Below are 26,187 nucleotides of genomic sequence, written 5' to 3'. Positions count from 1 at the left end.
ATGAATATGAGTTTGACTTAAAAGCAGTTTCTGTCGTGTTCTTACAATACACAAGCCAAGAGAATCAGCAGCGTGTGGTTGAAATAGGTTAAATTCCACTCTGAATCAATTCTGATGAGGCTATAATAGGCTGGCCCACTGAAAGAAGATACACAACACCCCCTATCCAGGTCAGCAAAATCACAGCCTCAACCTCAATTCAGCATCACACACAACACCGACCTTCCTGTAACTGACTTGAATGAAGATAAGCCTTCAGATGTGCGAGCCAGCTGTAATGTTAGTTAATGTCTATATATAATTTGATCTATAATTTGACACACTGTGGCGGCCCGTCTCCCGCACATCCGCCTTTTGCAGCCTCCTCTGCTCTGTGCCGGTTGTTATTCAGGGAGCACTGTCAGGTGCAAGAGAAGGAGGAACGCGCGAGTGCACACATCAATTTTCTTACACACAGACACGCACACACACACTTTTTCTTTTTTTTCTTTAACAGAAATTAAACGTGAATTAATCTTACTCTCAAAGTAGATAGGTCGATTTCGTCCAGGCTCCGTGCTGGAGAGTCACTCGCCATGATGGAGGACACAAAAAAGCGACTGTCTGTTGTCCGATATCCAGAAACGGTCTTAGCTGTCACGACTGTGTGGTCTCCTCTGCTGCTAGGTCTCTACTATTCCCCCTCTCTCTTGCACAGTGATGTGTCAATGGATGAGAAAATAATATCAGTCCCTTTCTCGTCAGCAGCTGGACGCTCCTCGGGCCTGGAGCGCACAGCTAGAGCGCAAACGCGTGGATGATAGAAAGCGATAGCACCGTGTACATCAACACTTGGAAGTCCATGTCTGCGGGATGTAGACCATACAGAGTAAGGTGAAGCAATACGGAGACTGATTTGTTTCTGGTACAGAAGCTGCTGTGACAGCCAGCCAGTAAATATAGAGAAGGAGGGAGGTGGGAGCCGCTTTCCCTCAGCAAACCACGCCTGTTACCGGGCGGGGTTTACTGAGGCAGCGAGGACTTCCAAACTTTTTTCTTCCTCATGTTTAATAGCAATGTCCTTGTACAAAAGAAAAGAAAAGAAAGGAAAAGAAAAGGAAAAGGAAAAGAAAAGAAACTGAGTGAAGATATACTTTCTGATTTTTTCTTATTATTATTATTATTATTATTATTATTATTATTATTATTATTATTATTATTATTATTATTATTATTATTTTATTTGTATAGTACTTTTCTACAAAGTGCTTCACAGTGTCAATAGAAGCCACAGATTAAAGTTAAGTATGCCTGTTCAAACATACAGACACATTAATGGACACTAAATCAACAGTACGGTCAGACATTCATTCCAACATACACACTTCCATACACGCAAATAGTTGTAAAGTATAGCCCAAAGCAAAGAGGGAAATTAAGGGAAAGCTTATAAAAATGTGTATTCAGCAGTTGTTTTAAACAAATATCAGAATAGGTCACCTGATAGAGGCTAAGCGAGGCTGTCCCAAAGTGGACTCTGCTGATTCTGTCAAACAAGAACCTTGGATTTTGTTTATCATTATTAACCAAACCAGCAACATAAGATGTGCCAAGATATTTTATGAGTTAGTTTAGTGTGGAGGAAGTAAAAAAGTTTCCAAGTATTTACGTTACAGAACATCGTAAAAATAGCATTGACTTCCATCCAAGTTCAGTCAGTGTAGAGTTTAATATTATTAGCACTAGGCGAGGCAAGCAAAGCCATGCCAGTAGAAAACAGATGGAAACATCAAGACATCAAAACACAAAATTCCACACTGACATACCTGTGAAAGGAACTTCCTTTTCAGGGGTTTTCATCATGCCCTTAACTGAAGAGATTTCTAAGGAAGAAAGTTTATTTGGGTTTGACATGTTTTTTGTTTTTTTTCCATAAAGTGCCAAACAAAAATAAGAACAAGGAAGGAGGGCTGTTTTCAGGAAGAAAAAATGGAAAATTAATTATTTCCCAGCTGTGTGTTTTTGGCTTTACACAATTAATTTCAAACAGATTTTATTTTAGAGAATTTAGACACTCAAGCAGATCAGAGGTTTTTTGTTTTGGCTTTTCTTGTCACATTTTGGAGTACTGCCACTGAAACCATGCATGACTTCACAACAACCTGTGTCACGTGCTTAAGAGAATTCTTAATGACACATAAACTAAATTCCCGATCAGGTAGCTTTATATCCTTATGTTTCTAAACCAGCAAGCAACTAGGCCATCTCACATGCCATAACATGCAGCCAACGACATTCTACTGAATAAGGCCTCCTGAGTTTTATGGAGTGTCATTTTCCAGAGAAGGGAGGAGCGTTATGTAATCAACTGCCTTCAAATGGAAGGACAAAAAAAAAACTAAGCCTTTAGCATTTATGCTCTTTATGTTTTGCTGTTTCTTTTATGCTCCTTATGTGCTTCCTATGAAATCCCCTCGTTTGGGTTTGTTAGTACTTCTTTTGCTATAGCAGAGCTGATTGCACACATGTACAAGTGGCCAACGCCCCGGTGATTTTTCACAATAAAAAAAACCCCATTCATTTAGCATATTATTCTCCACTTTCCACTATATATGTTTGCAATTTGTAATTCTCCATATAAATTTTAATGTTTGGTTCATAAACACAGTGGGTCTTTTATACAACAGTATAGTCTTTCCTACCAGATTCCCAAATAATATAAGATGTCCTTCAGCCTAGCTTTTGCACCCAACTTTTATTCACAAAGTTAATTAAACATATTGATTATTGCAAATGCTGCTGATTTCACTGCTTCATGAGAAAAGAAATACAAGTTTGCTGCTTTCTGGGAGTTAACAGGTTCAACAGTTCTTATTTCTTATGCAAGAACCTACCTGTTTGTTCATAGTTGGAGCGAAAAGCCGTTGTTTTACTCATATTGATGTGTACTAGAGATGGGAATGTAGTCACACGGGAATTATAAAAACGTATTATGCAGGAGCCTGTTATTAAAGCTGGTCTGTCAAGCCATATATCTTAGAAATGATCAAGTTTCACAGCTGTGTCTACTTTCATGTGAAAAGGAAACAAAAAGTCCAAAGATATGCGTATTTGTTAGTCATTTTAATTACATAGTTTCAAATGAACAAATAGATATCGGAAATCTTTAACTGTACAAAAAGGTTATTGCGCATAAACTGAATGAAGGCAAGAGGTCCAGAGAGTTTACAGAAACAACAGCTTCAAGGTGGGTATGAAAAAGAAAAAAGTCCAAAATCATCAGTGTGAACGTGACATACATTTAAAAATAAATCTTAAAGAATGCTCGATTCTTTAAAATCCATAAATAATAAACAGGGCAGACGATAATGTCAAATTCAAAACAGTTAAAAAAGTAAAAGTGTTTTAAGCACTTTATTTTACATCTGCCAATTTTGTGGTCCCAGTCATTTTCTCTTACATAAATGGCAATGATTCACACATTGGGTAGACAAAGGGTTCTGCCTTTTCATGACAAAACTGGAGCTCTATGCCAGGTCAAAGTAATTATGTGCTTGATTTGTAAAATACATTGCGACTCCAATGTGTCATAATTACCGGCTGTGCGATTCGTTTCTAAAGAAGTGTTTTTTTATCTTCACATTTAGGGGATGGTGATGCTCAAACAAGACAATGTGGAAAATATTAAAAATTAAAACAAACTGGGTAACACGAGTCCATACTTTCACATTTACAAAATATATAAACTGCTCGTGGATCACCTATCGCAAGTATCTCGATAAAAGGTAATTTTACTCTGAACTGTTACATTACAATAAAAACAAAACAAAAAAATAAAGACTTTGAAATGCTGTTTTCAATCTGGAACTACATAGAAGCTGGAACGAAGCAATTTCAAAGCCTGACTTCATACGAAAGCTTTACATCCAGCTTCATCTGCATGCTTAATGACAAACATAATTGCTGTAGTTTTGCTGGGTTTCTTTTGTTACAATGTTCAAAATCCATTTTCACTCACCAAGAGGACCTTAAAGATCCTGGAGATCTTATTTTCTAATTTTGCAACTGATTTTTAGGAAGCTAGCACCATCTGCTGAACAAAGAAGAAATTTCTCTTCTCAATGGGTTCGCCGATTGTCTTAAAAAGCCACTGAATCATTTTAACAGGTCACAAAACATCTTCAACAACAAATAAAATGTCAGTGATGAAGTTTTGTTTTTTTTCTCAGAGGTGCGATTGGTACAAGCATCACGGCAATCAGATTTCAGCATAGTTAGTAAACTGTGCACTGCTCTCGAAACGGTAACATTGTCTCTGTGCAGTTGGCAACAAAGTAAAGAACAAGCATAACTTCAATTTCTTACACAAACAAAATCTTCAAAACACCTCTGAGATTACATGCTTGTAAATTTAAATAATTTATCAAAAGCAGCACATACTTAACAGACAACTCTTCCGTGAGCTCATAAACAGCATACATGGCACTAATGCATGTTACGGGCATACATAACGAACTCAGTTAATCACATTTTACCATCTAATGTTTAGATTTTGTGATTTCTAAACAGAGCTGAATATCTGTTAGTGTCATAAATTGGTTATAGACTTGATCATCATGGTCCCATACAAGCTTCTGCCATCTTATGAGCCTTTTGCACAGTTCAAAGGTCTAAGCATCTAGAATTCAAGATAAAGTGATTCCCAAAACCCGTCTTCATGTTGTCTTTCCACATATTGAATGCAGTCACACTGCTATCATAGGTGCCCATCTTCTTCACATAATACATCCAAACACTAACATGCTATAACTACTGTCTAGTGTTTTCCAGTAGCAATAGATCTCAGAGATTTGTCATTGCTCAGCAATCGTATCAAGCAAAAAGAGAAAGTTTTAATCTGACTTTCATCTCAGAAATCTATTATTCAGAAGTGATCTCTTGCAACTCCAGTACTGAACATTTATCATCATTAAACTGTAAAAAACCACCCAGAGGCTTCCCACAAGAGGCCTTCTCAAGGAACAGTCCATTTCATTTTGTGAGTAATGGGCTGAAACCCTTCATGTCCAGATCTCAGTTGGAACCATGGCTTCCTTTGTCCCAACAGAGGGCATGAGATTTTGCTCAGACAGGAAGTCCAGAGGAAATTGCACTAGGAAGCCACGGATTTTGCGCAGCTCCTCCTGAGCTCGGGCAAGATCAGTCTGGGCCAAACCTGGCTTGGACTGGTACTGCTCCAACTCCGACATATTTCTAACAAGGGATGAAGGAAGGCAGCGAAACACCTGCAACCAAACATATGCCTCATTAACTTAAGTCCAGGTTTGTGGCAGTCTATCTGAGTGGACCGTGAGATTTTAGTTAACTGTTCTGTCCACGAGTTTCTCTGAGAGTGAAAGACAAACTCGTGGGCAGTTACAAAATGGGCCAAGGTAGTGCTGTGTTCAGATAAAACTTTAGCTAAAATATGGTCTGTGCTGAGTTTAAAACATGGTTTATCTCTGAATTATCTCTTTCTTAAAGGCACAAACTCAAAATGATTACCTGCCATTCACTAAACTGAATGTTTTCTTTCCACATGTGAAATGTTAATGTTCACTCTACCTTCTCGTAAATGGTGGCGTTGCGGCCAGCTGTTGTCATCCACACCTCCTTGTAGAAACGGTCACTGATGGGGTCAGAAAGGTCAATGCTGGTGTCAGAGTGTCCTCCAAGAATAGTTCTGTTCAGAAGGGAAAGACAGATAGAGAAAATGTTTTAGTGATTACAGAAATCACTGCTTATTATTGCAACTATCTAACTAGGCAGTCACAGGGCAGCAACACTTTGTATTTAGGCATGTAAGCCTGCTGAAGCTCAAAATGAACATCAGAAAGGGAAGAAAGGTCATTTATGTGACTTTAAAAGTGGGATGGTTGTTGGCACCAGCCAGGCTGTTCTGAGTATTTCAGATGTTGCTAATCTACTGGGATTATTCCATAAAACCGCATCTAGGGCTTACAGAGAATGGTCCACAAAAGGGAAGATATACAGCTGACTGGCAGTTCTCTGAGGCTGTACATGCCAGAGGTCAGAGGAGTAAGGCAAGACTATTTCAAGCTGATAGCAAGGCAACCATCTCTCAGGCAACTCAAATAACCACTAGTGATAACCAAGGTATCTAGAAGAGCATCTCTGAACACACACAACACATCAAACCTTGAAACAGATGGGCTACAGCAGCAGAAGATCACACCAGGTGCCTGTCCTGTCAGCTAGGAACAAGAAACTGAGGCTACAGTTCACACAGGCTCACCAAAATTGATTCATCTTGCCTTCTATCAACAACTCAAACAACTACTGGTAGTGTAGTTATCTGTGTGATATTTTCTTGCCCCTCTTTGTGCCCCGTAGTATAAACTGGGCAGTGTTTCACTGAGCCTGACGGCTTCCATGAAGACCGTTCCCCATGTCACAAAGCTGAAATCATCTAATACTGTCTTAATTATATTCAAATGGCTTCCACGGTTACCAGATCTCAATCCTATGGGATTGGAATAGGATTAAAAAACAATTCTGGAAAAACTGTGTGATGTGATCATATTAATAGACCAAAATCCATGATTAATACACCCAGCACCTTGTTAAATCTATGTCAGCTCTAAAGCGAAATTGAGTCCATCCCAGTACTAGCAATGTGTTCCTAACAAGGCAGCTGGTGAGTGTATTTCTTTTGCATTCTTTCTTTCTTTATTGTTTCAAAGCCACATGTACATTAGCTGTTATTTACATGTAGGCATGTAGTGGGATTTTCGGCATGATAAACAAAAATTTCAATATATAAAATGTCAAGCACTTAAAAAATAACAACATATCACAAAATAGCAATGTGCTTTTAACGTTGTCATCTCATACACACATAGAAACAGACAAGCACCTGAAGCATTCGAGGCGCAGTTGAAGAGCGTAATGCCCAGCTTCATACTCCTCTCCATCCATTACTGAGGGAACCTTTTCGGAGTCTTCAACGATCACTGCCACCTCGCTGTCACGTTTACCCAGCATACTTCTGTCATTGATGTTCGCAGAGCCTGCAACAGACACACAGAGCTGGTTAAATGTAGTCTATGACTTGAGCTAACTTCTGCTGTTGGTATGTAACCCTGTTTTTTTATTATTTTGACAGATTCAAAGTGGCGGTATCCTGCTAGGGACTGATTTACATATACTGTCATAAACAATAACTTTTCACCTTATTTACATTGATTTGTATTTACAAGAGAACAGATTTAATGAGAGAAAAGAAGAGGAATATTAATAAGAAGACATGGAGTGCTTTTCCTTTTGTCGAAAGGGTGAGCTGCACTTTATACACCAGCAGGTGGCACAACAGAGCAACGTACCACTCCACACACATTGACACAACAGCATTATTATGCAAATGTTTTAGCCATTCACATGGTGATAAAACGAGGAAATAGAACCAGATTTTTAGCATTATCACATTTTGATGGTGTCGAGCCAGAGAAGCCAGTTTCTTCCAATAGTAGCTGGTGAAAACAGCATAAGAAGAGAAAGTGGCAGAAGGTGAGATGAGAGAAAGACTAACCAATGATGACTGTATTGTCGTCAGCGATGAGCATCTTGCTGTGGACGTAGATGAGCTCTGTGACGAGGCGTCCTGCTAGCTCAGCATGAGTCCGAAGTCCAGCAAAGGAGATGTAGTTCATCCACTGATCGCCCACTGGGAAATAGAAGAGATCAAAACTAGAATTTAGATAACATTATGGCGGCGGGTGAATCTGAAAGAATATCAGAAGTTTTTTGGGTCTCAGAATACTTAATTTTATAGCTTATCTCTCAACTTACTCTCCTTTTTCAACTGGGAGATGATAGAGTACTCTCCTCTGATCATGGTTCTGAGGGGACAAGAGATTAAATCTCACCACAGCGCATGTAAACGTCACATGAGAAAATCCTAGTTTTGTGATGTGCTTTCTCATTTCCCTTCCCCCTTCCTCTTTCAATACGTTCAATACAAAGTTCAATACAACATTCAATTCTTCTGAAAAAGTCATGTGATCTACCTGTAGTTAAAGTGCATGACAGCCTGGATGGCATTCCCTCCACCAGTGGTGATGTCTCCCTCAAACCCAGGCAGCAGTGGGGTGACCACATACACACGGTATTTCTTACGCTCTCTGTACACAAACATACATGATTTTTTGACTTAGGCCCAGAAGCATATGCATTACATTTTACATCTTCATTACAGTAAATGGACTGGTTCTTATATAGCGCTTTTCTACTCATCTGAGCACTCAAAGCACTTTACACAACTTGTGCATTCACCCATTCACACAAGCACATTTTTCTAAGTCCTTTATAGCTAACATTCACACACATTCATACTCCGATGGATGCATCACCACCAACCTTCCGATCAGTAGATGACCTGCTCTACCACCTGAGCTACAGCCACCCTAGTACAATCAAAACCACTTCTTAAGCAAACAAGCTGCTTCAATAAAGGGGAGTACTTGTCTGCCCTGATGATCCTTTCAATGATGGCGTCTCCAATCTTGTTGTAGACCGTCCTGTTGTCAGCACAACTAATGAAAAACTGATTCTGAGTGAGACAGAGAAAAGAAAGGGAGGAATGACACAAACCCAAAGTGCAAAAGCAACAACAGTTATGGCTCCCAGGTTTTGATTCCCCCTAAAATAATTATAGTTTTATGTTTCTGACTTTAATTTCACGATGTGAGAAAGCATTTTGGCTGACATATAATAAAAGGAGTCATCTCTGTACTGGGAATATTAACACATTTCAGAAGAGACATGTGTTGTTTTGCATCAAAGTCAAACATCAGTGCTTTGATAATAAAGTTTGAATATCAGCTTCAAAATGCAGTATTTCTCTTTTATTTTTATATCTGACTCTCTCTGTTGTTTTACCTCTATGTAGATGTAGTGCTTGCTCTTGGCGATGACTTGGATGTAGGCATTGTGGATGGACTCCTCGTGGTATTTTATGCCTGCCGACCAGTCTGCAGATGACCGTAACACCTTTTACACACAGACAGAGTACAAATGTGTGTGTTGATTCATTTAATGTTTCACACATACAGTTGTGTTTAGAAGTTTACACACACTAATCATAGCTGTGGATGTCATGGGCTTGTAAAAATTGCAGATTTACAGAAGTTTGGAAGCTCTCTAAGAGCCATTTCTAAACAAAGATTCTTAGAACATCATTTCAAACAATTGCACATGTTATTCTGATGTGTCTCCACTTTGTCATTTGGAAGAACGCCCAATCTGTCACCCTTAGATGAGAGAAAATTTGTTAGGATGTTGAGGAACCACCAAGACTGCCATGAACTGGAGAATGGTGGCAAGTTTTGCATCGCTATATATTGAGAGGCTGCCAACCAAGAAAGAAACTCCTGCTTTAAAATCAAAACCTTCAAGCTTAATTGAAATTTGCAGCTACCCTCATGGACAAGCCAAATGCCTTCTGGAGAAAAGTTTTTTGGTTTTATGGACATGGCAGACAAAGACTGAGCTGTTTGACTACAATGGCAAGAGATCTGTTTGGGGGACTGCACCAATTCTGCCAAAAAGACCACTTAAATATCCAATCAGAATTATGTTAGAAGTTTATTGACAGCTATCAAGTGTCTGGTAGAGGTGCAACTTGCTGAAGTGTCAGTGGGGATATATGCATATGTTTGAGTCTGTTTGTATATAGGGCTGTGCGATATTACCAAAATCTCATATCCTGATATTAAGACATCTATCATCCGATAACGATATAAATCACAAAAATTTAACATTTTCTATAAATTCTGCGAATCTCGGTCAGCTCGACTTGCGTGAAGTGTTTCCAGCTGGGCGTCGCGTACCTGGAGTCGAGTGTTTTAACTGATGTGTGAAACATTTTTAGACAGTTGTAACGGCGCAGTTTTCTTTGTGCGTATTCATTACACGGCATGCTGCGGGGAAAAGTCTGTTCTAACGTTTGAGTCTAAGGTTTATTTTTTTAGCACCTGGCGGCTCTTTTTTGCTTCTCATCCGTAAACACTCTGCATCTTTCACGTGATTCAGTTTATTTTGAAAAGTCTCAACAGGATCTTGAGCTTTATTGTGAAAGGTTTATGCGGAACAAGCGGACACGCGGTGGTTTTACGTCGTTGTTGCTAACGACAAGGCATAAAAACAAACGCTTGTCTGTCTGTAGTGTGGTTATATTAAATATAAGAGAAAGTGAGAACTTTAAGAAATTAATATAGCCACTACAGTGAAATAATGAAAAAATATTGCCGTAAACAGTTTATTTTGCGACACCACGAAACAAACGATAGCGTAAAATGAAACGATAGACGTTTTTATATCGTTATATCGAACAGCCCTATTTGTATACTTTTAACCCTGTGGGAATTACAAAAATCCTAAATAAATTCAAACGTGTGCAACCAAATTTTTTAAAGTTATTGAAGATGTATGTTGTACAGTAATTCCACCCGGAAAAGGAACTGTTCAAAGAAATCATTAAAAGCCATGATGATGGACAATGATGTATTTGTAAACTTCTGACTGCAAATGAGAACTACATGCAAGAAAAATAATGGGATTTCCAACTGTGGTTCTCACAATATTCCTGATCAAGTACAGTTTACATATTTTGTCAATGGTTAAAATATATAGTTAAAGTTAACTAATTAAGCATATGAGTAAGTTAAATGTATATTAATAGACACAAATGGAAAGCTTGCACATTATGTTCTTAGAGACGTCCCTTCAGAAAAGTGGCTAACAAAATAAACGACATAAACAAACACAAGTAATGGAGTCATGATGGTTTGTTTGTCCACTTCTTATGTTAGGCAACAATTTCTCTCAGAGGTCGGTTCCTTTTGGGTAAAAACCCTTGAGTATCAACGCAAGACAAGCTTTGTGGTTATATAACTTTCTGGCCCATAGACAGTTGATTTTTTTTTATCATTTCTTTGCATTATGTACATGTTTTGGCTTGTTTTTGTTTCAGTTTGTACTTCATATAAATATGACATTCACAATATGCTTTCTTTTATGCCTAAAATGTTGCCTTACCTGAACTTTAGCATTAACACATTCAGGAACTTGGTATCTGAGCTCATTGGTAGTGGAGTGAGATTTAGGCAGCAGGAATGGATAAGACAGGGAGCGATACTTTGGCTTCATGATCTGCAGAAAAGACATGTGGAGAATTTAGGCAGGAGACGGTAAATACAGTCTCTATAGAGGAAGCATTCTTTTTTGAATAAACAGGGGAAAAAAAGTTGGTGGCATGGAAAGCCTGAGCACCACGATGAGGATTACATTATATTTTCCATGTCTCCTATTATCCTGCTTTTTATGAAAGTGAGTCATGATTTGAAGTTAACACCATCTTTCCACAACTTATGATAATAATTAAAGTATTTAATTATTAACTAACAAACCACTAAAAAGTGGCTATAAATTCCCAGTTAAAGAAGTTAAATTTTAAGCTTTGCTCCTGCTCTACAACTCTTTGTGTTTTTGGCCAAAGTACACTGCATGCCTTAGTGAAGTTCCAACGCTGAATAAAGTGTCTTGCCACATCCCGGGCAGCTCTACCATGAACCACTGAGGCAATGTCATGCCAGGGCATTCTGGAAGTGGTGTACCTGTCGATGAAGTCTGCAAAAAGAGGAACAGATCCAAAAAGGATTTTTTAGATGAAGAACTTAAAAATGTAAAAGAAAAGAATGGCTGCAAAAATATGGAGAAATATACAGTGATAAAAAATAAATAGTGAGACCAGCTGAAACAGTAAGAAGACATAACGTACAGTGAGGTCAGATATTTTAGTGGAGAGGGTTTGAGTGAAAAAAGTGGAACAAATGTTGCCAATGTGACTCAGATCGACTCTATTTAGTTTTCCAGATGATTATATGTTTCCATCAAACTGCTGGGTGTGTCCATGTGTGTGACCGACCATCAAAAGGTTTCTCCAGCTGGATCCAGTCCTTGTACACAAAGTTGCAGTAGTCCTTTCCATGCCAAAAGCGAGTGTTTCCTTGTAATTCTCCCACACCTGTCTTCAGGCTTCGTACCGAACCGCTCCCTACACATGTGCACATATACAGAACAAATGAATCTACAGCCTTTAAAATATCGACTGCATTTGAAAGTACAACCTTTTACAACGCGCCTCTCATTCACTCACATTCACATTCTCACCCACACAAACACCCCCGCTGTCGTGAGAGGTGGCGTAACAGAGCATCTCACTGCCAAAATAGCAAAGCACGATTTTTTTTCCTCTGCCTTAACATACCTGCGCTATCAACACTGCTGACACTGTCCACATGCTGCAGAGTGTGTTTGTGCCTCAGTGTGCGCAGACTGAAGCGAGCCATCCTGTTGCGACCGATTCCCTTCAGCTTAGGTAAATCCGCTGGATCACTGGGCGGTGTCCCTCGTCCATTGCTCTGAGAGACGCCATCAACAGAGGACAAGCCCTTACTGGATGGAGTGTTGGTGGAGCCAGTCTAGGAACATGAAAACGATCTATAACTGCAGTTTTTTACCTTAAACTATAAGGTTATAATGGACACAGCAGTTTTAATAGGTGCTGTTGATTCATGCTCCATTACATTGCCTAGGGGTGTTGCTAATATTTAATAGAGCCAAATAAGGTTTATAAGAAAAGGTTGAAGTCACAAGCTAGAGAGACATTTGCTTTTATGTGGATATTTGCGATCTGTTTTTTTTTTGTTTGTTTTTTTGTCCAGCCAAAAGTAGAACAATTCAAAAGGTTTCATTTGCTTTCTGGTCTGAATGGCGTTCTCCAAATTGGAAACTGTCATCACGGGTATTAACAACACATAAAGACTTGTTCTCAATGATGTAAATCATGTGAGGAGTCCAAAGTGTCAATGCAGTTGGAAAGGTGATTAAAAAAAATAGATACTTGATATTATGAAACTTCTTGCTGGTAGCAGCTCTGTAGCTGTAATGCTGTATGAGAGTTACAGAGAATAAATATTTTATGGTCAGCAGAGCATAATGCGATTGAGTACTTGTGTATAGGAATTCAGTTCAATAAAATTAAGAGGTTGCCAGCTTGCATTTTTATACTTCATTCCCCACATGCAGCTGTGTGTAAATGGAGTACTTTTCTCAGTCTGCTCTCATCTGAACGTGTCACACTTCCCACATCCGTCAGCCGATGCTCTCTGTCGTCCCAGCGCCCGTACGCCAGGTCAATACCGCCCACAAAGGCCACTGATTGGTCAATAACTACGATCTTCTCATGATGTGCCCACAGATAGACAGAGGAGGAGACGTGATCCGGATGGCGCATCACCTGGAGCATAAACACACAGCACATATGCAGTACACTCGTATACATTGTAATATGAACAAAAATCTATTATTTTATTTATTCTCACGGTTAATCTGGTCCTGGATATGACATTGAATAATTTGGGAAATGTGGCACTGCATTGTTTATCAAACCTTAATATCATGTCACTTACCTTAATGTTCGGGTTCAGGTGCAAAAGGGTTCTTTTGCTGTAGCCTGAGTTGATGCCCAGAGCGAGCTCCACCTCTTTATACAACATTACAAAAATTCGGACTCCCTGTTGCTGTTTCAAAGGGCAAATAAATTCGGTTATTCTCCAAAAGTCTGTATCTAATTCAGCTATAAAAGCAATGGGAACAGATAAGGATGTGGAATATGTGCACTTAAAGTCACAAATTTCAGTATCACTAATTTCTTTGGCTACGATAAAAAGGCCTTTGATTTATACCATCTACAGATATAGACAGGATGTACTCTTATGTTCAGTTCATTATGAGAAGTTTAGTAAACATAAACCTTGTGAATACTGGGAGAAGAGCTTTATCCAACTAAAAACAGCAACTTTTCACTACAAATGGTTACATTAAAAAAAATAATTAAAAGGAAAGTACAGGGAAACATTTACACTGAGTGCTCAGTACTTGGTCTGATGTGTATTTCTTAATGAATAATGCTGGCAGTCTAATGTGTACATACTGCTTTGCGCTTGAGGATGCAGTCAAGCCTCCACCTGTTTCCTTCTACAACAGGTCTTTTAAGGAAGATCTCTGGACTCAGCCTGACAAAACAAGAGTGACAGAGAGGAATAAAATTCAACACTAAAGAAGGACAATAAGACAATAAGACGGGCGAACAGATGAATAAATGATGCATTCTCACTCATTAAGACAGATTAAAAGTAATGTTTGCCTTCACCAGTCAGAGCTCGCGGCACATTTCCTCATAGAGTGTGACAGACATGACATAATGATATAGTCTCATGAGTCATTCACATTGGCATCCTGAGCTTACATGTCTACAATACCATTGGCTCATATTGCACAGGGTGACACCTCATTGGTTAAGACCATAAGCCTAGTGATTACTGCTTTAGAACACAGGGATTTCAGCCACGTCCAGACAGTGGTGCATTTGGCTCTGTGGGATCATAAACTATTATATTTTAAATTACAATGTCAAGAATATTACACCTCTGTTAGCAGAGACAAATAAGTTGGAAAACTTATTTGATTTGGAAAAATGTAACAGGTCATGGGCAATTTTCTTTACCATGCAAACTAACCAAGCTAGTTGTATCTGAGATAAGATTTCCATCTTTGTAGCATACGCTTCCAGGATACTGTAACCCCCCCGGGATATAATGCAATGTAGGATGTCATACTGACTAAGGTATCACAAGAGAAAGAAAGAAACATTTCAGTTTTATTTTCATATATTAATTTCCATATATTTTCATCTAATTATTTATCTATCTTTTTATAGAGTGCTGGGACAGACTGGCAATCTGTCCTGGATGTTCCATGTACCAGGGTGCCTCTCACGCCATGACATGGTTTATCTACACATATATTTCATAGCCGATAATAAAAACATAATACTTAATAATTTCTCAGGTGATGATAGACAAGACAGGGATAAAAGGGGTGGGGCAGAAGGATAAACTGATATGGAGATTGTATCTTTGTGTCACTGTATTTCTTTGCCTGAAGCAAGGAGATAATAATTAAAGTTAACAACATGTCATGGCTCTATAGTACAGAGTTGTTGGTTATAATGTAATGTTTAACTGCATTTATTACTCTAACAGGTACCAAAATATCAATCTGTTGTTTCGTTCCTTGGAAGCAGCTCAAAAAAGCCATTACTATTAATCTGTATATTATCTTTATCTAGTTCAGAGCCATCAATTGCTATGGAAACATCACCGAGAACGGAGTTTCTTCATGTTCAGGAGACGTGGATATGCACTTTAAAATATATAGGTACTATTATTTTAGAGATGTATTAACTGTGTTTCCAAGCAGCTAGGCAGCTGCTGAGGGCCTCAGTGAGGGCAAAACAAAGGATGTTGAGTAGTTGGTGTCAATATGGTGCAAAATTTTCCACTGGGCCTGACCTTTAAAGTTCGCAAAACAAGAAGACTTCAGCATATAGTGGGAGTGGAAAATCTATGACATTACTCTGGTACTGATGCAAAAAAAAATATGTTCTTTCCTCCAAAAATGTACCAGTTCTTAACCAAAATAACAACTTCAAAAAACAATTCTCTAGCATGTTAGTAGGCTAATACAGAGAATGAAACATGAAGCTGTGGACTGACCTGTTTCTTGTGGCTTTTGTTATAACAATGTCTTTTAAGCAAGGTGGATGCCACAAACTATGCTAATCCAAGGTTTACTGCAGAGGGTCAAATCAGAATGTGTCAACGGCTTAATTACTAAGCAACAAACAAACCAATCAAATCAGGTCAATTAGGATTTTTCAGTAAAGGAACACGAAACACCAAGAAACAGCTTTTTCCCTTCAGCTATGGCCTCCATCAACCTCATCCAGCCTCACCACATACTAAAAAACTTGTACTGATAACAACTTTCAAGGCTCTCATTCCACCCTATATAATATTATATATTATTATCTTTATATTATCGTCTATTTGATGGTTTTTAGCATTTGTGTTGGGTTTTTGTTTTTTTCTTATCGAGATACTAGAGAAGAAATTATTTCTTTTCTGCAAGAATTTAAAATAGTTTCGCTGTCCTTACTTTTCCTCCATAGTTTGCATACATCACACATTTTAACTGCTTGCATAAAAAAATCACTGCATGCAGTGCATCATGTGCATTCTTTAGAAGTACTGTTTACTCAGCTGTTTACTAACTTCATTTAAACAGTTTCCACAGTACTTCTCATAAAGTGCACCCATAATGAATACCTTTTTCTCCCTCACTGAATATCATTGATTGCTTTTCTGCATATTCATGGTTTTGTTGTTTCTCCTTCTAGCCATAAACCTCGTCTCTCTCGCATGAACAGGCTCTTACTTGAATCAGAAATCTAGAGCCCCTTAAGCCAGTTTACATCTTTGTATTTCATTACCTAACAATACCCGAGTTAAGCTCAGATTACTCACGGAGGGCTAGACTGAGATAAATATGGTTTGCAATAAACGGCGTCAGTAAAGGCCGTTTATAGCACTGGCACATTTTTCTCTGTTATTTTATGTCTGCAGGATTATTATTCTATCAGGTTTGGATGTTACGGTTGTAAAGTGTATGCAAACGGGGCACATGTATAAGACCTTTATTGTTAACTTGTTTACTCTGGGCTTTCACACTTCAGTGCTGACAGCAAACACTACTTAACCACATCATTTGGCATCCTGCATGTTTACACAAAGGACACTAGAACTCACCACCAGTCAGTGATGAAGATTTCCTCTTTAGCCTCCTCCAAAGCATCGGCCACATCCTCCATGTAGGTCTTTCCATTCACATACCTGCAAAGATATATTGCAGTCACACTTGGGAGAACATTTTGTCACTTGAGCTTGGGATGATACAAACATACATATGAAAAATTAAAATAGTTCACGTTGTGTGGTATTTAAAAAAAACAAACAAACACACACACAAGCTGAATGATGGCGCCTTTCAGTTCATTGGCCCGACTGTCATTGCACTTTAACAGCCTTACAAACTTAAGTCTACACCCATAGACATGTCACCATGACGTAACCGTCTTTAAACATTCTCAGCTTTCACCTCCCAACACGTCTTATCCTTCCGACTCCATGCTGAGTACATAGACAATGTAACGACTTTATTACACTGATGATTCAGTCTCGCAGAAAGTGCCAGCTGAGGGGGAGAGAATGCAGATAAAGAACAGCACAGCCAGAAGAGAGAGAGAGTCCAATACATTTCCATAGTTACCAGTGAAACACTAACAAATAGAATATGTCCTGAAGATTTGCCCAATTTGAGTTTTTCTTTTTGATTTACTGCATCTTTCCCCAGAATGTGTCTTTCCCCAGAATGTGTAGGTTTCTTGTAATAAGAAGCCATAAATCATTTTTCTAAATAACACATTTGGTTACAGTTGTATTTTTCCAAATCCAATAAGTATAATAGATACAACACATCTTAAATGTATAACATTGCATTTGTCCGTTCCACAGAAACAAATGTTTCAGTCTGAAACTGATGCAAACATTGTTGGAATTAAGCATTTCTAATCCCACACAAACTTCCCGACAAAACAAGCGTAGCCAGCTGTGTTCTCTCCCAGTGTAGTTACCATTTGGCAGGGATGTTTTCCTGTTCTTGTGCAAAAGATCCAAAGCGGTGATCTCGGAGGAAAGCCTTCCCATGATTCCTCACGAAGCTTTCAATGCTCTGACCCCACCAGCGTGCGTGTCTGTAACTGCTGCACTTAAACACGAGGGTCCTGCCGGTGGGATATTTATAGATACAAACATAACCAGAGGAAAACAAGATTATACATATAGTCTAAAGCCTACGTGAGAGCGAGGTAGTCGTATCGTTTCATATGTATATATATGCACATTAGCTGATCAAGGCAGAGGTATCTGTTGTCTTTCTGAGATATATGAGACCTAGTCAGTAATTCCTAAAATAAAAGCAGCACTGATTAAGAGTCTTGGATTTGTGGTTTTTGGGCCCACCCATGATTGTTTTGGTTAATATTTTTCTTTTTGCTAAGATCTGATGAAGAGTTCATCTTCTGGTCCAGGTATTATTCATCACACTGATTTTATCTTGAGAACGTCTCAGAGGGGATTCACTGTTTAACTTGTATCTAGATAGTTAAGCACTAGTATATGATCACTCTCTGGGTAATCTGCTGCAAAGATCAACTGTTCAACCATGACAAACACAAATACACACACACACACACCTGGAGAGGCTATCAATCCGGACTCCGTGTTTGGTCTCCGTGTCTTTGGAGTCCATCTTGATGGTGAACTCTTTATCCACCAGCAAGACGAAGGAGATGGCTCCCGTGTCTGGCTTCATGTACAGCAAGAATGAGTCTTTCACCACAAGCCAGCTACAACACACACAAAGTGGTCGTCGCAACATTAATGACTTCTGTGTAGATGTAAAGTTTTGCAGCTTTCTGCTGACTGCTGTGGACCATTTCTTATGTTTCTCGTTTGGAGGAAAGGGTGTAGGAAGAAAATCATCATGAGGATGTAGGTGGACGGGCTGAGCGTTTCAAACGTGTGGGATTATTTTTGTGTTGTGTTTAAAGAAATAATAACAACATAAACTGATCACATCATAATTTGGATGATGTAAAGTGGAAGAGAAAGACAAAGTCAGATGTGAGTGAATACCACTGCCGTCAGACTGAGACTTTCTTATAAATATAGAAAAAATGAAAAATGTTGCATGACAGCAAAAATGACCGCCTATTAAGATGTCACAATTATTATGTTTGTAAATGTGTAATGCACAGTTGTGTAATAGATGTTCACTATTCTTTGACACCCACACTCTGACAGCTCCCTGCCAGAAATTTGAGAATGAATGTTCAAGAAATCCTCCTTCTTGTGTTTACCATAAGACATTCAGGAGTTGATCAACAGCCTGAGCAACTCCTACATGTCACCATGTTTCTCGCCTTCCAAAATAAACTGCACAGTATATTTAAACTGCTGGCTTAGACAGCTTAATTACAAGAAAAAAAACAACTAGTTAACACAGCAGCTAAAGCAGTGGGATTGACTAGAAGATGCACAGAGAGAAATAAATTGGACAGACAAAGATAGCTGGAGAAAAACTGCAACATTCACACACCGTTTGGACCAGCGATAGCAGGCCTGGCTCTGACCACAGCAGTTCATTCCAGGGATACGATGTCCGCCTGAGCGTTTATAAATCATCCCTTCCCTGGAGGAGGGAGAATAACTGGTGAATATTTTCCAAAAACTGTATCATGGGGCTTAAGAAGAGTGTAAAAGAAGATTGCAAGTTTAAAATAAATACACCTAAGGAAAGAACAACTTTGACATGGGATATTTGACCCTGATCCCCAGAGATATAGGCACTAAGAAAATGCTCACAGTCCTTTGGGCCCTAAGTCATGAATGAAACTCATCTGGCTGACGTCAATGAACTCCATCTGTGTAAAGAGGGCAAGCACAAACAAGAGACTTCACATAATGATTCTTGTATAGACAGACACACCACTCATTGTGTAATATATCATCATGGGAACTAGAAAGTGTTAGTCCACATACGTAGAGTTAATATGACTCATCTTAAATTGTGTGTTGTCATCTCTCATAATAACTTTAAATGCATAACAGCAAGTTTTCTGCCTAAAATATGTTTTAAGTATGAAGGAGTTATTTAAGAAGAGGCACAGCATAAAGACAATTTCCCTTCACTATATAAGAAAAAAGCAAAACAGAATAACTTGAGGCTTTGCCAAATTCCACAATAAAGGTAGTGAATTAAAACATGTAGAAAAAGACTAATAATTATTTGCTTTTATTGTACATTATCTATAGTGGCTAATAGAAATGAGGCATAAACACAAGTGGTATAACATTATGTTTAAGTGTGACCCTTTGGAGTGTTTTGTATTTACTCACAGTATGGTGATATTTTCGGTACATGGCCATCCTCAGCAGCTTGTTCAAATAGTCTTCTAGCTGTCTCTGTGGGAACACAAACACTATATTTGGACACTGACAAAGCCCATGCATATAAACACCGAGATGTGCAAAACAATGTGAAACAGTAGTTCAGAGGATAGATTTGCTGGCAAGGAGTTAAGTGCCATGGCAACAAGTGAGTGCCAGGAGAGCTCCCTGCAATAAAGTTGAAATATCACAAGAATCAATTTCATGGCCCTGAAAACAAGGCCAAAGAGGACAAAGACAGCGCTCCAACATACCTTCCTGCTGGAGACCTGCTCATCTCGCACTAGCTCCTCTCCTCCTCCCCTTGGCAGGGAGGGCATCTCTCTCACTTCACTCTTCCTCACCGTCTTTCTCCTCACTGTGTGGCTGAAAAACAGAATGTGGGAAATGTAATACTTTAAAGACAGAATATCCTTGGTCCTTAAAGTATAAGATAGAAGAAAGAACAAAGGTCCAGAGCTTTAAAAACACTGTTTAAGTGGCGGATCAGAAATAAAAAATCTGTATATTTCACAGGTGTGTCAGACTTCAGAGAATGCCAAAGGGAGTAAAAGTGTTCACTGAATTTTAAGCCTATTGTTTACTTCAAAAAAGAATCTATGATTATAATAGACTGCACCAAAAACGTGAATGTGAAAAGTTCATAAATTTCAGTTGCACTGAAGGACAGTATGTCAACACTTAGCATTCAAGTCTATGCATTTGGGTAAGTATACTTTTGTCACATCATGGACATATATCTCCCATTTAAGGACAAAAAGCTTAAGGTAAAACAAGCACTTAGGTCCATGTGAGACTGCAAATTTATCTTTTACTGTATAGATTGCGTGCCAACCTGCGTGATGGCAGTGGTATCCTCATGAAGGTTTTGTACGTCCTCAGCTCTCTGTGCAGCTCCATGAAATGCTTCTCCTTCCTCTTAACCACCCAGGTAAATTCCCCATGTTTCAGCTCAATCTTAAAAACTGCTGGCAGAGACTACAGAAACATGCACATGCTTAACACCTGTAATCATGGTAATGTCATCAATAACATTAAAAATGTTCAACATTTAATAAAAAAGAAAAACAATCGATACAATAGAAAATGGAAAAATCTGTGGCATAAGTAAACAGCAAGCGCAACAATCAGGACCATATAGTTTATAGAGAGGTGTGTGCAGTACCTTGTTGACACTCCTTTGGTGTGACGCATTGAAGCGGTCCTGTGCAGTGGTGAACCTCTCCACCTCCAGGATTCGGGCAGTAATGGGTACAGTGGGGAGGTACACTTTTGCATTGGCTTCTTTAAAGCCCACTGTGGCATACACTGCTGAAAATGGGATACGACAGTCCCCTGGGACAGAGACGAGGCGGGTGTTTAGTGTGATCTTTCTGCTTGTACATGTAGGAGTTGCTCAGGCTGTAGGAGCGAGTAGGATGCATCAGTGAAAACTCAGCCTTTGTTCAAGACCGTTGTAGTTCGCGAGTTTGCAGTGTTAGGGCAAATGTTACCGTATATTTTCTGGTAAAGTTTGCAAGACTTCAAAAGTGCAACCATCCACCCTCATGTGCTGGCACCGTTAGATAGTGGTTTGGAGCCTCCATGTAGTAAGTTGCTTTTTTGACTAATTGAATTATGTTAATACACTGTGATCCCACTTTGAATTAGTTTGACGGTCATTAAATTAGTAGAGGTCTTGAGAACAGGATCGTTACAGACTTTTTTTTTGCATGTGTATATTTAAGCTCATATTCTGACAAGTTAAGACTAATAACATTTAATAGTGAGGTAACTGACTTGACCACTTGCTTTTGAACTCTGCTACTTTGCTAGGTCTTCCTCCTCTTCAGCTCACTTAAGGGTTATCACAGCTTCTTCTGTCATACCAGTCAGCTCCATATCCTCCTTCACTACAACCATGATTGTTCACTTCAGCAGCTCCATATTCAACATCCATCATCCATTATAGCCACTATCCTTCTACTCCACATCTCAACCCTGCCGCTCTGACTTTCTTCCTTCATGTCACTGTTACACCTGTCTCCTTCTCGTACACACACGTTTTGCTTGACTGACTTTATTTCTCTTCTCTCCAGAGCATACTTCCACCTCTCCAGGCTCTCTTCCACCTGCTTGCTACAGATCACATTATTGTCTGCAAACATCACCTGCCTGACCTGGCTGTCAACCTTTTCACCCCCCCTGCAAAGAATCAGAATCTGAATAATTTATTAAGGAAATTATGAATAATGTAGGAAGAAATGTCTCAGAACTGTCTCCTTGTGTAATCGCACCTCCACCATCTATCACTCATACCGCACATCTGACCTCGGTGTCCCCATACAGATCCTGCATCACCCTCAAATACTTCTCTTCCTCTCCCGACTCCTACAGTATCTGCTATTTGCCACAGTTCTTCTCTTGGCACCCTATCATATATTTTCTGTGGATCCACAAAGACACAGAGCAACTCCTTTGACCCTTCTCTGTACCTCTCCATCAACTCTCCATATAAAATAAATATTGCATATGTAGTGGTCTCTTTGCATGAACCCATAATCCTCTATTCTTAACCTAGCTTCATCAACTTTATCCCTCTGTAGTTGCCACAGCTCAGCACGGCACCCTTGTTTTTGAAAATCTGTATCAGTACACTTCTTCTCTGTTCTTCAGGCATCCTCTCACTCTGTGGTAAACAATCTGGCTAAAAAGTCCAGTGCCCTCTCTCCTATACCTTTCCATACCTCCATACCTCTTCTCAACACACTCTTCACTCATTAGTGACCTTAATCATCCTAACCTGCTGCACATCCTTTCCAATCTCTTTGACACAGCCAATCGATACAAACATTTGTGCTTCCTTATTTTTCTTAGTACTTCAAATACAAGTAATATCAACCAGCCTCTGCCACCTCTCTCTCTCTCTCTGTTGTACTGCCAGTATCTGTGTCTACGTTCTTTATCTCCCTGACCCACTTTTTCTTAGCATACTTTGAACTTTTTCCTGTACTTCCTCATTCCACCACCAAGTCTCCTGGTTTTCTGAGGATACAACAAACACCTTCTTTTGAGTTTCCCTCAACACTTTAGCTAGCACTTCATTCGCTTCCTCTACTTGATTTCCAGAGTCATCCTACAGACTACCATTCTATGCTGCCTAGCTACATTCTCATCTAACACCACCTACCCCACATTTGCTGAGTGTCCATCAGACTATCTGAGCCCACAATTAGTAGGTTATGTCAATATTTTCTTCTTGCTTTTGAGATTTCTTTACAAGAAATTATTGTAATACTGTAAATTTTGAGAGCAACAGGTACATAATAAGTAATTACAGTAGGTAAGCACATATATTTCCTCATTTCCATAAACTTACCTATGTTGTTTCCATCATAATCCACATCTTCTCCCTCCCCTATGTCCAGCTCTCGGGTATCCAGGCTTTCCACCAGATCTGCCATCTTAATACCGTCGTGTATGTCTTGAGCCGCTCTGCTGTCAGAATCTACAGAGTTCACCAGGTTGAGGTTACTGGTAGCAGTCTGAGCCTTACTCCTCATGCTTAGCAGTCAGACCCTGGAGCAGGGCACACCTAGAAGAGAGATCAGATGTATGACCATTTCCTGAGAGTATATGTACTCCCACAGAGCAGGACAGTCTTGTGACATTTAATCTTCCAGTGACCTTACTGTGACTTTCCTTTTTATCATGTGAATCAGATAAGAACTGCAAGGAATACAAACCCCAAAACAGACACATATAATGTAAATGTGTATTTCAGCTTGTGCTGAAAATCAACAGAAAGGTAAATAAATGTATTCTTATTTACCAACAGCTAAGCTTTAGAAGAAGCGTAAATCATGTCCAAGCGAACACCAATGTATCTTAGTGTCTTAGCAGCTTTTGAGCACCGCAGGTAGACATTTACTGTTCACTTCTCTCCTGAACTCCTCTAAATAAAATAATGATAATAAATCATTATTTAGACTCACTCTATAAGACCTGTGTCCACTAATTTTCAGTGCAGTTCTTGTGTTATTTGGCATACACCAGCCTCTTCTAAGCCCTTCATACCTAACCCTTTCCAATGAGCTTTCAGTGAACAACTGAGGGGTCAGAGGTTCCTTTTTCTTAAAGACATGATTTTCACATACTCTTAATCTGCTAGAGACTTTTTTTATTGTCTGTCACTTCATTTGTCCTCCACCCGTCCAGTTTCCTAGATATTTTAAGAACACATCACACATGCAGTGTTATATGACTGACATGGCTTATATCTCTTTGGGAATCACATTTTTGCTGCAGAAATACTCTTCTATTCTATATAAAGTGCCAAACGATACAATTAAAAATATATAAATATAAAGAAACACAAAGAAATGAGAGGCAGACTTCTGCACAATACCATATCTATACTTTTACTGTATGTGCAGTCCTACTCACAGCACTATTTAGTCACCTCTAATGACCTTTTTGGAAGAGTCAACATTTGCAATGTTTCTCCATCTGTTTATTATACAACCTGCTGGTCACCTGCTGGTCACTACTCCTGGAGACTATAAAAAAAATTTAGTTTTTATATTTTAATGAAACATGTGCACAACAAATGACCTAATTTTTCAGCAATACAGTAATAAGATTGTGTATTTTGAATGTTTGTTTGTTTTTTCAGGACGGGGTATAGCACTTAAACTACTATTGTTTTTTTCTTTAACCTCCTAAGACCAGAACTCTTCCACAGCATGCATTTAATTTCTCTTTGATATTTGGGCATATTGGGGCCCGATGAATGTTAAAACAAAGAATTACCAGACTTTTTTTTTTACCTTATTTTTGTTTTTAAGAAAAATAAGAGCCACATATGAGGATATTCGTTTAAAAATTTGATAGAACAGTAGCAGTATAGTGATATAAGTGGATATCAGGCCCTTGTAGAGCAAAATTTTGTATTTTGATCTAAATAACCCAAAATGTGATGTCCACATATGTGGACGCCAGGTCCTATTAAGGAAATCACTTGTAAAGTTCTGCCTGAATTAGTTCAATGGGACCAATAAGTTAATGTAGAAAAAAACAAAAAAAACACCCTTCCACTCCCTAAACTACTCCTTTAAAAGATTCATGCGAAATAAAACATGTGTAGTCATGTTGTGGTTTGTGACTTCAGAGACCTTGTGAGTAGAAATCAACTTTGAATCAGACACAATCATCAAATGAAAAAAAAAAATCAGCTGATGCCTTTCATTCTATCAAAATCAGAAAATATGCTCATATTTCTAAATTATTGGTCACTTATCATATATTGGTCATATATGATACACTTGCACACTACTCTGCACAGAAAAAAAAATATTTAATTCACTGAATGGGCTACAAACAAATATTTTCTAATAAAATGTTTCTGAAATAAAGCAAAACAAAATACACTGAATTATCAAAAGCAGACAAACCAGATTTTTATGTAAAAATTTGTGGAAATTGATGTTTTTTGTGATAAATATACAAAAGCTCAGAATCTGCTGAAGTCAAAGGCAGTGCAGTTCAAAAACAGGTAGGTTTTGGTAGACTATAAAAATATAGTATAGAATAGTATTAAAGACTAATAATTAGTTTAGACTAATAATTATGTAGATATTGTGCTCAGGTCTCTCTTTTACTTTCAACTTTACCTCAACACAGAGAGTTCTGACACAGTTTTGTGTACCAAACAATTATTGAGACACCAAAACCTGCTAAACCCGTCACAAACATTATTTCTCACTTTTGCTACACTTTGCTTCACTGTAAATCCAATATTTGCTCTTAAGGTATAAAATATCTTCCTTTATATTTCTAGATAGAAACAAAAGTATTTGGTTCTTTTTAAAAAATGATCTTCACTAGAATGTGATACAGTTTGCTCAAGAGCTTTGTAAGAAGGCCTGTTAGTTTCAGACAACAGATGCCCCTGCCATAAAAAAGACAAGAAAATGTGTTGACATTTTGATTTTTTTCATTAAGGGCAGGTAAAAAGTCATCATTAATCTGAAAAACATCCAGACAGAAAACCTGATTTGGTTTTACAGAAACAAAGTTTCGAGAGACAGCAGTTAAACAACAATGACTGAAAAACAATAAAAATAAAAGTTCAAACAGAAGAAAATAGGACAGAATCTGTTTTGCCTATGGCTTTTCATGATTCAGCAGTGTTGGTAAC

General features: G+C 38.6%; 2 protein-coding genes across 14 annotated transcripts in view; both read right to left on the bottom strand.

Moving 5' to 3' along the window:
- Positions 1-952, bottom strand: part of tnika (TRAF2 and NCK interacting kinase a) — a 53,747-nt gene extending 52,795 nt beyond the window's left edge. For 10 of the 12 annotated variants that reach the window (XM_026151107.1, XM_026151108.1, XM_026151109.1 and 7 more), the window contains exon 1: positions 521-952. In XM_026151107.1, the coding sequence (XP_026006892.1) occupies positions 521-577 (57 nt within the window). In that variant the 5' untranslated portion in view covers positions 578-952. The remainder of the gene's footprint in view (positions 1-520) is intronic. The other 2 variants (XM_026151119.1, XM_026151118.1) reach the window with 1 other exon arrangement.
- A 2,131-nt stretch (positions 953-3,083) lies between these two features.
- pld1a (phospholipase D1a) overlaps positions 3,084-26,187 on the bottom strand; it is a 32,091-nt gene continuing 8,987 nt past the window's right edge. For both annotated transcript variants that reach the window (XM_026151726.1, XM_026151725.1), the window contains exons 2-26: positions 23,368-23,583; positions 21,175-21,344; positions 20,845-20,987; positions 20,264-20,375; positions 19,959-20,024; positions 19,425-19,483; positions 19,159-19,251; positions 18,254-18,406; positions 17,633-17,782; positions 16,749-16,832; positions 14,033-14,114; positions 13,509-13,619; positions 13,145-13,336; positions 12,305-12,518; positions 11,963-12,091; positions 11,546-11,664; positions 11,074-11,187; positions 8,917-9,027; positions 8,499-8,587; positions 8,046-8,159; positions 7,828-7,877; positions 7,568-7,702; positions 6,896-7,049; positions 5,584-5,701; positions 3,084-5,264 (exon numbers count right to left, since the gene is read on the bottom strand). In XM_026151726.1, the coding sequence (XP_026007511.1) occupies positions 5,040-5,264; positions 5,584-5,701; positions 6,896-7,049; positions 7,568-7,702; positions 7,828-7,877; positions 8,046-8,159; positions 8,499-8,587; positions 8,917-9,027; positions 11,074-11,187; positions 11,546-11,664; positions 11,963-12,091; positions 12,305-12,518; positions 13,145-13,336; positions 13,509-13,619; positions 14,033-14,114; positions 16,749-16,832; positions 17,633-17,782; positions 18,254-18,406; positions 19,159-19,251; positions 19,425-19,483; positions 19,959-20,024; positions 20,264-20,375; positions 20,845-20,987; positions 21,175-21,344; positions 23,368-23,551 (3,171 nt within the window). In that variant the 5' untranslated portion in view covers positions 23,552-23,583 and the 3' untranslated portion in view covers positions 3,084-5,039. The remainder of the gene's footprint in view (positions 5,265-5,583; positions 5,702-6,895; positions 7,050-7,567; positions 7,703-7,827; positions 7,878-8,045; positions 8,160-8,498; positions 8,588-8,916; positions 9,028-11,073; positions 11,188-11,545; positions 11,665-11,962; positions 12,092-12,304; positions 12,519-13,144; positions 13,337-13,508; positions 13,620-14,032; positions 14,115-16,748; positions 16,833-17,632; positions 17,783-18,253; positions 18,407-19,158; positions 19,252-19,424; positions 19,484-19,958; positions 20,025-20,263; positions 20,376-20,844; positions 20,988-21,174; positions 21,345-23,367; positions 23,584-26,187) is intronic.

The sequence above is a fragment of the Astatotilapia calliptera genome, chromosome 19 (genome assembly GCF_900246225.1).
Source record: "Astatotilapia calliptera chromosome 19, fAstCal1.2, whole genome shotgun sequence".
In the NCBI taxonomy this organism is placed as follows: domain Eukaryota; kingdom Metazoa; phylum Chordata; class Actinopteri; order Cichliformes; family Cichlidae; genus Astatotilapia; species Astatotilapia calliptera.
Note: the sequence above shows the minus strand (reverse complement) of the source record. Positions and strands in the feature narration are given on the sequence as shown.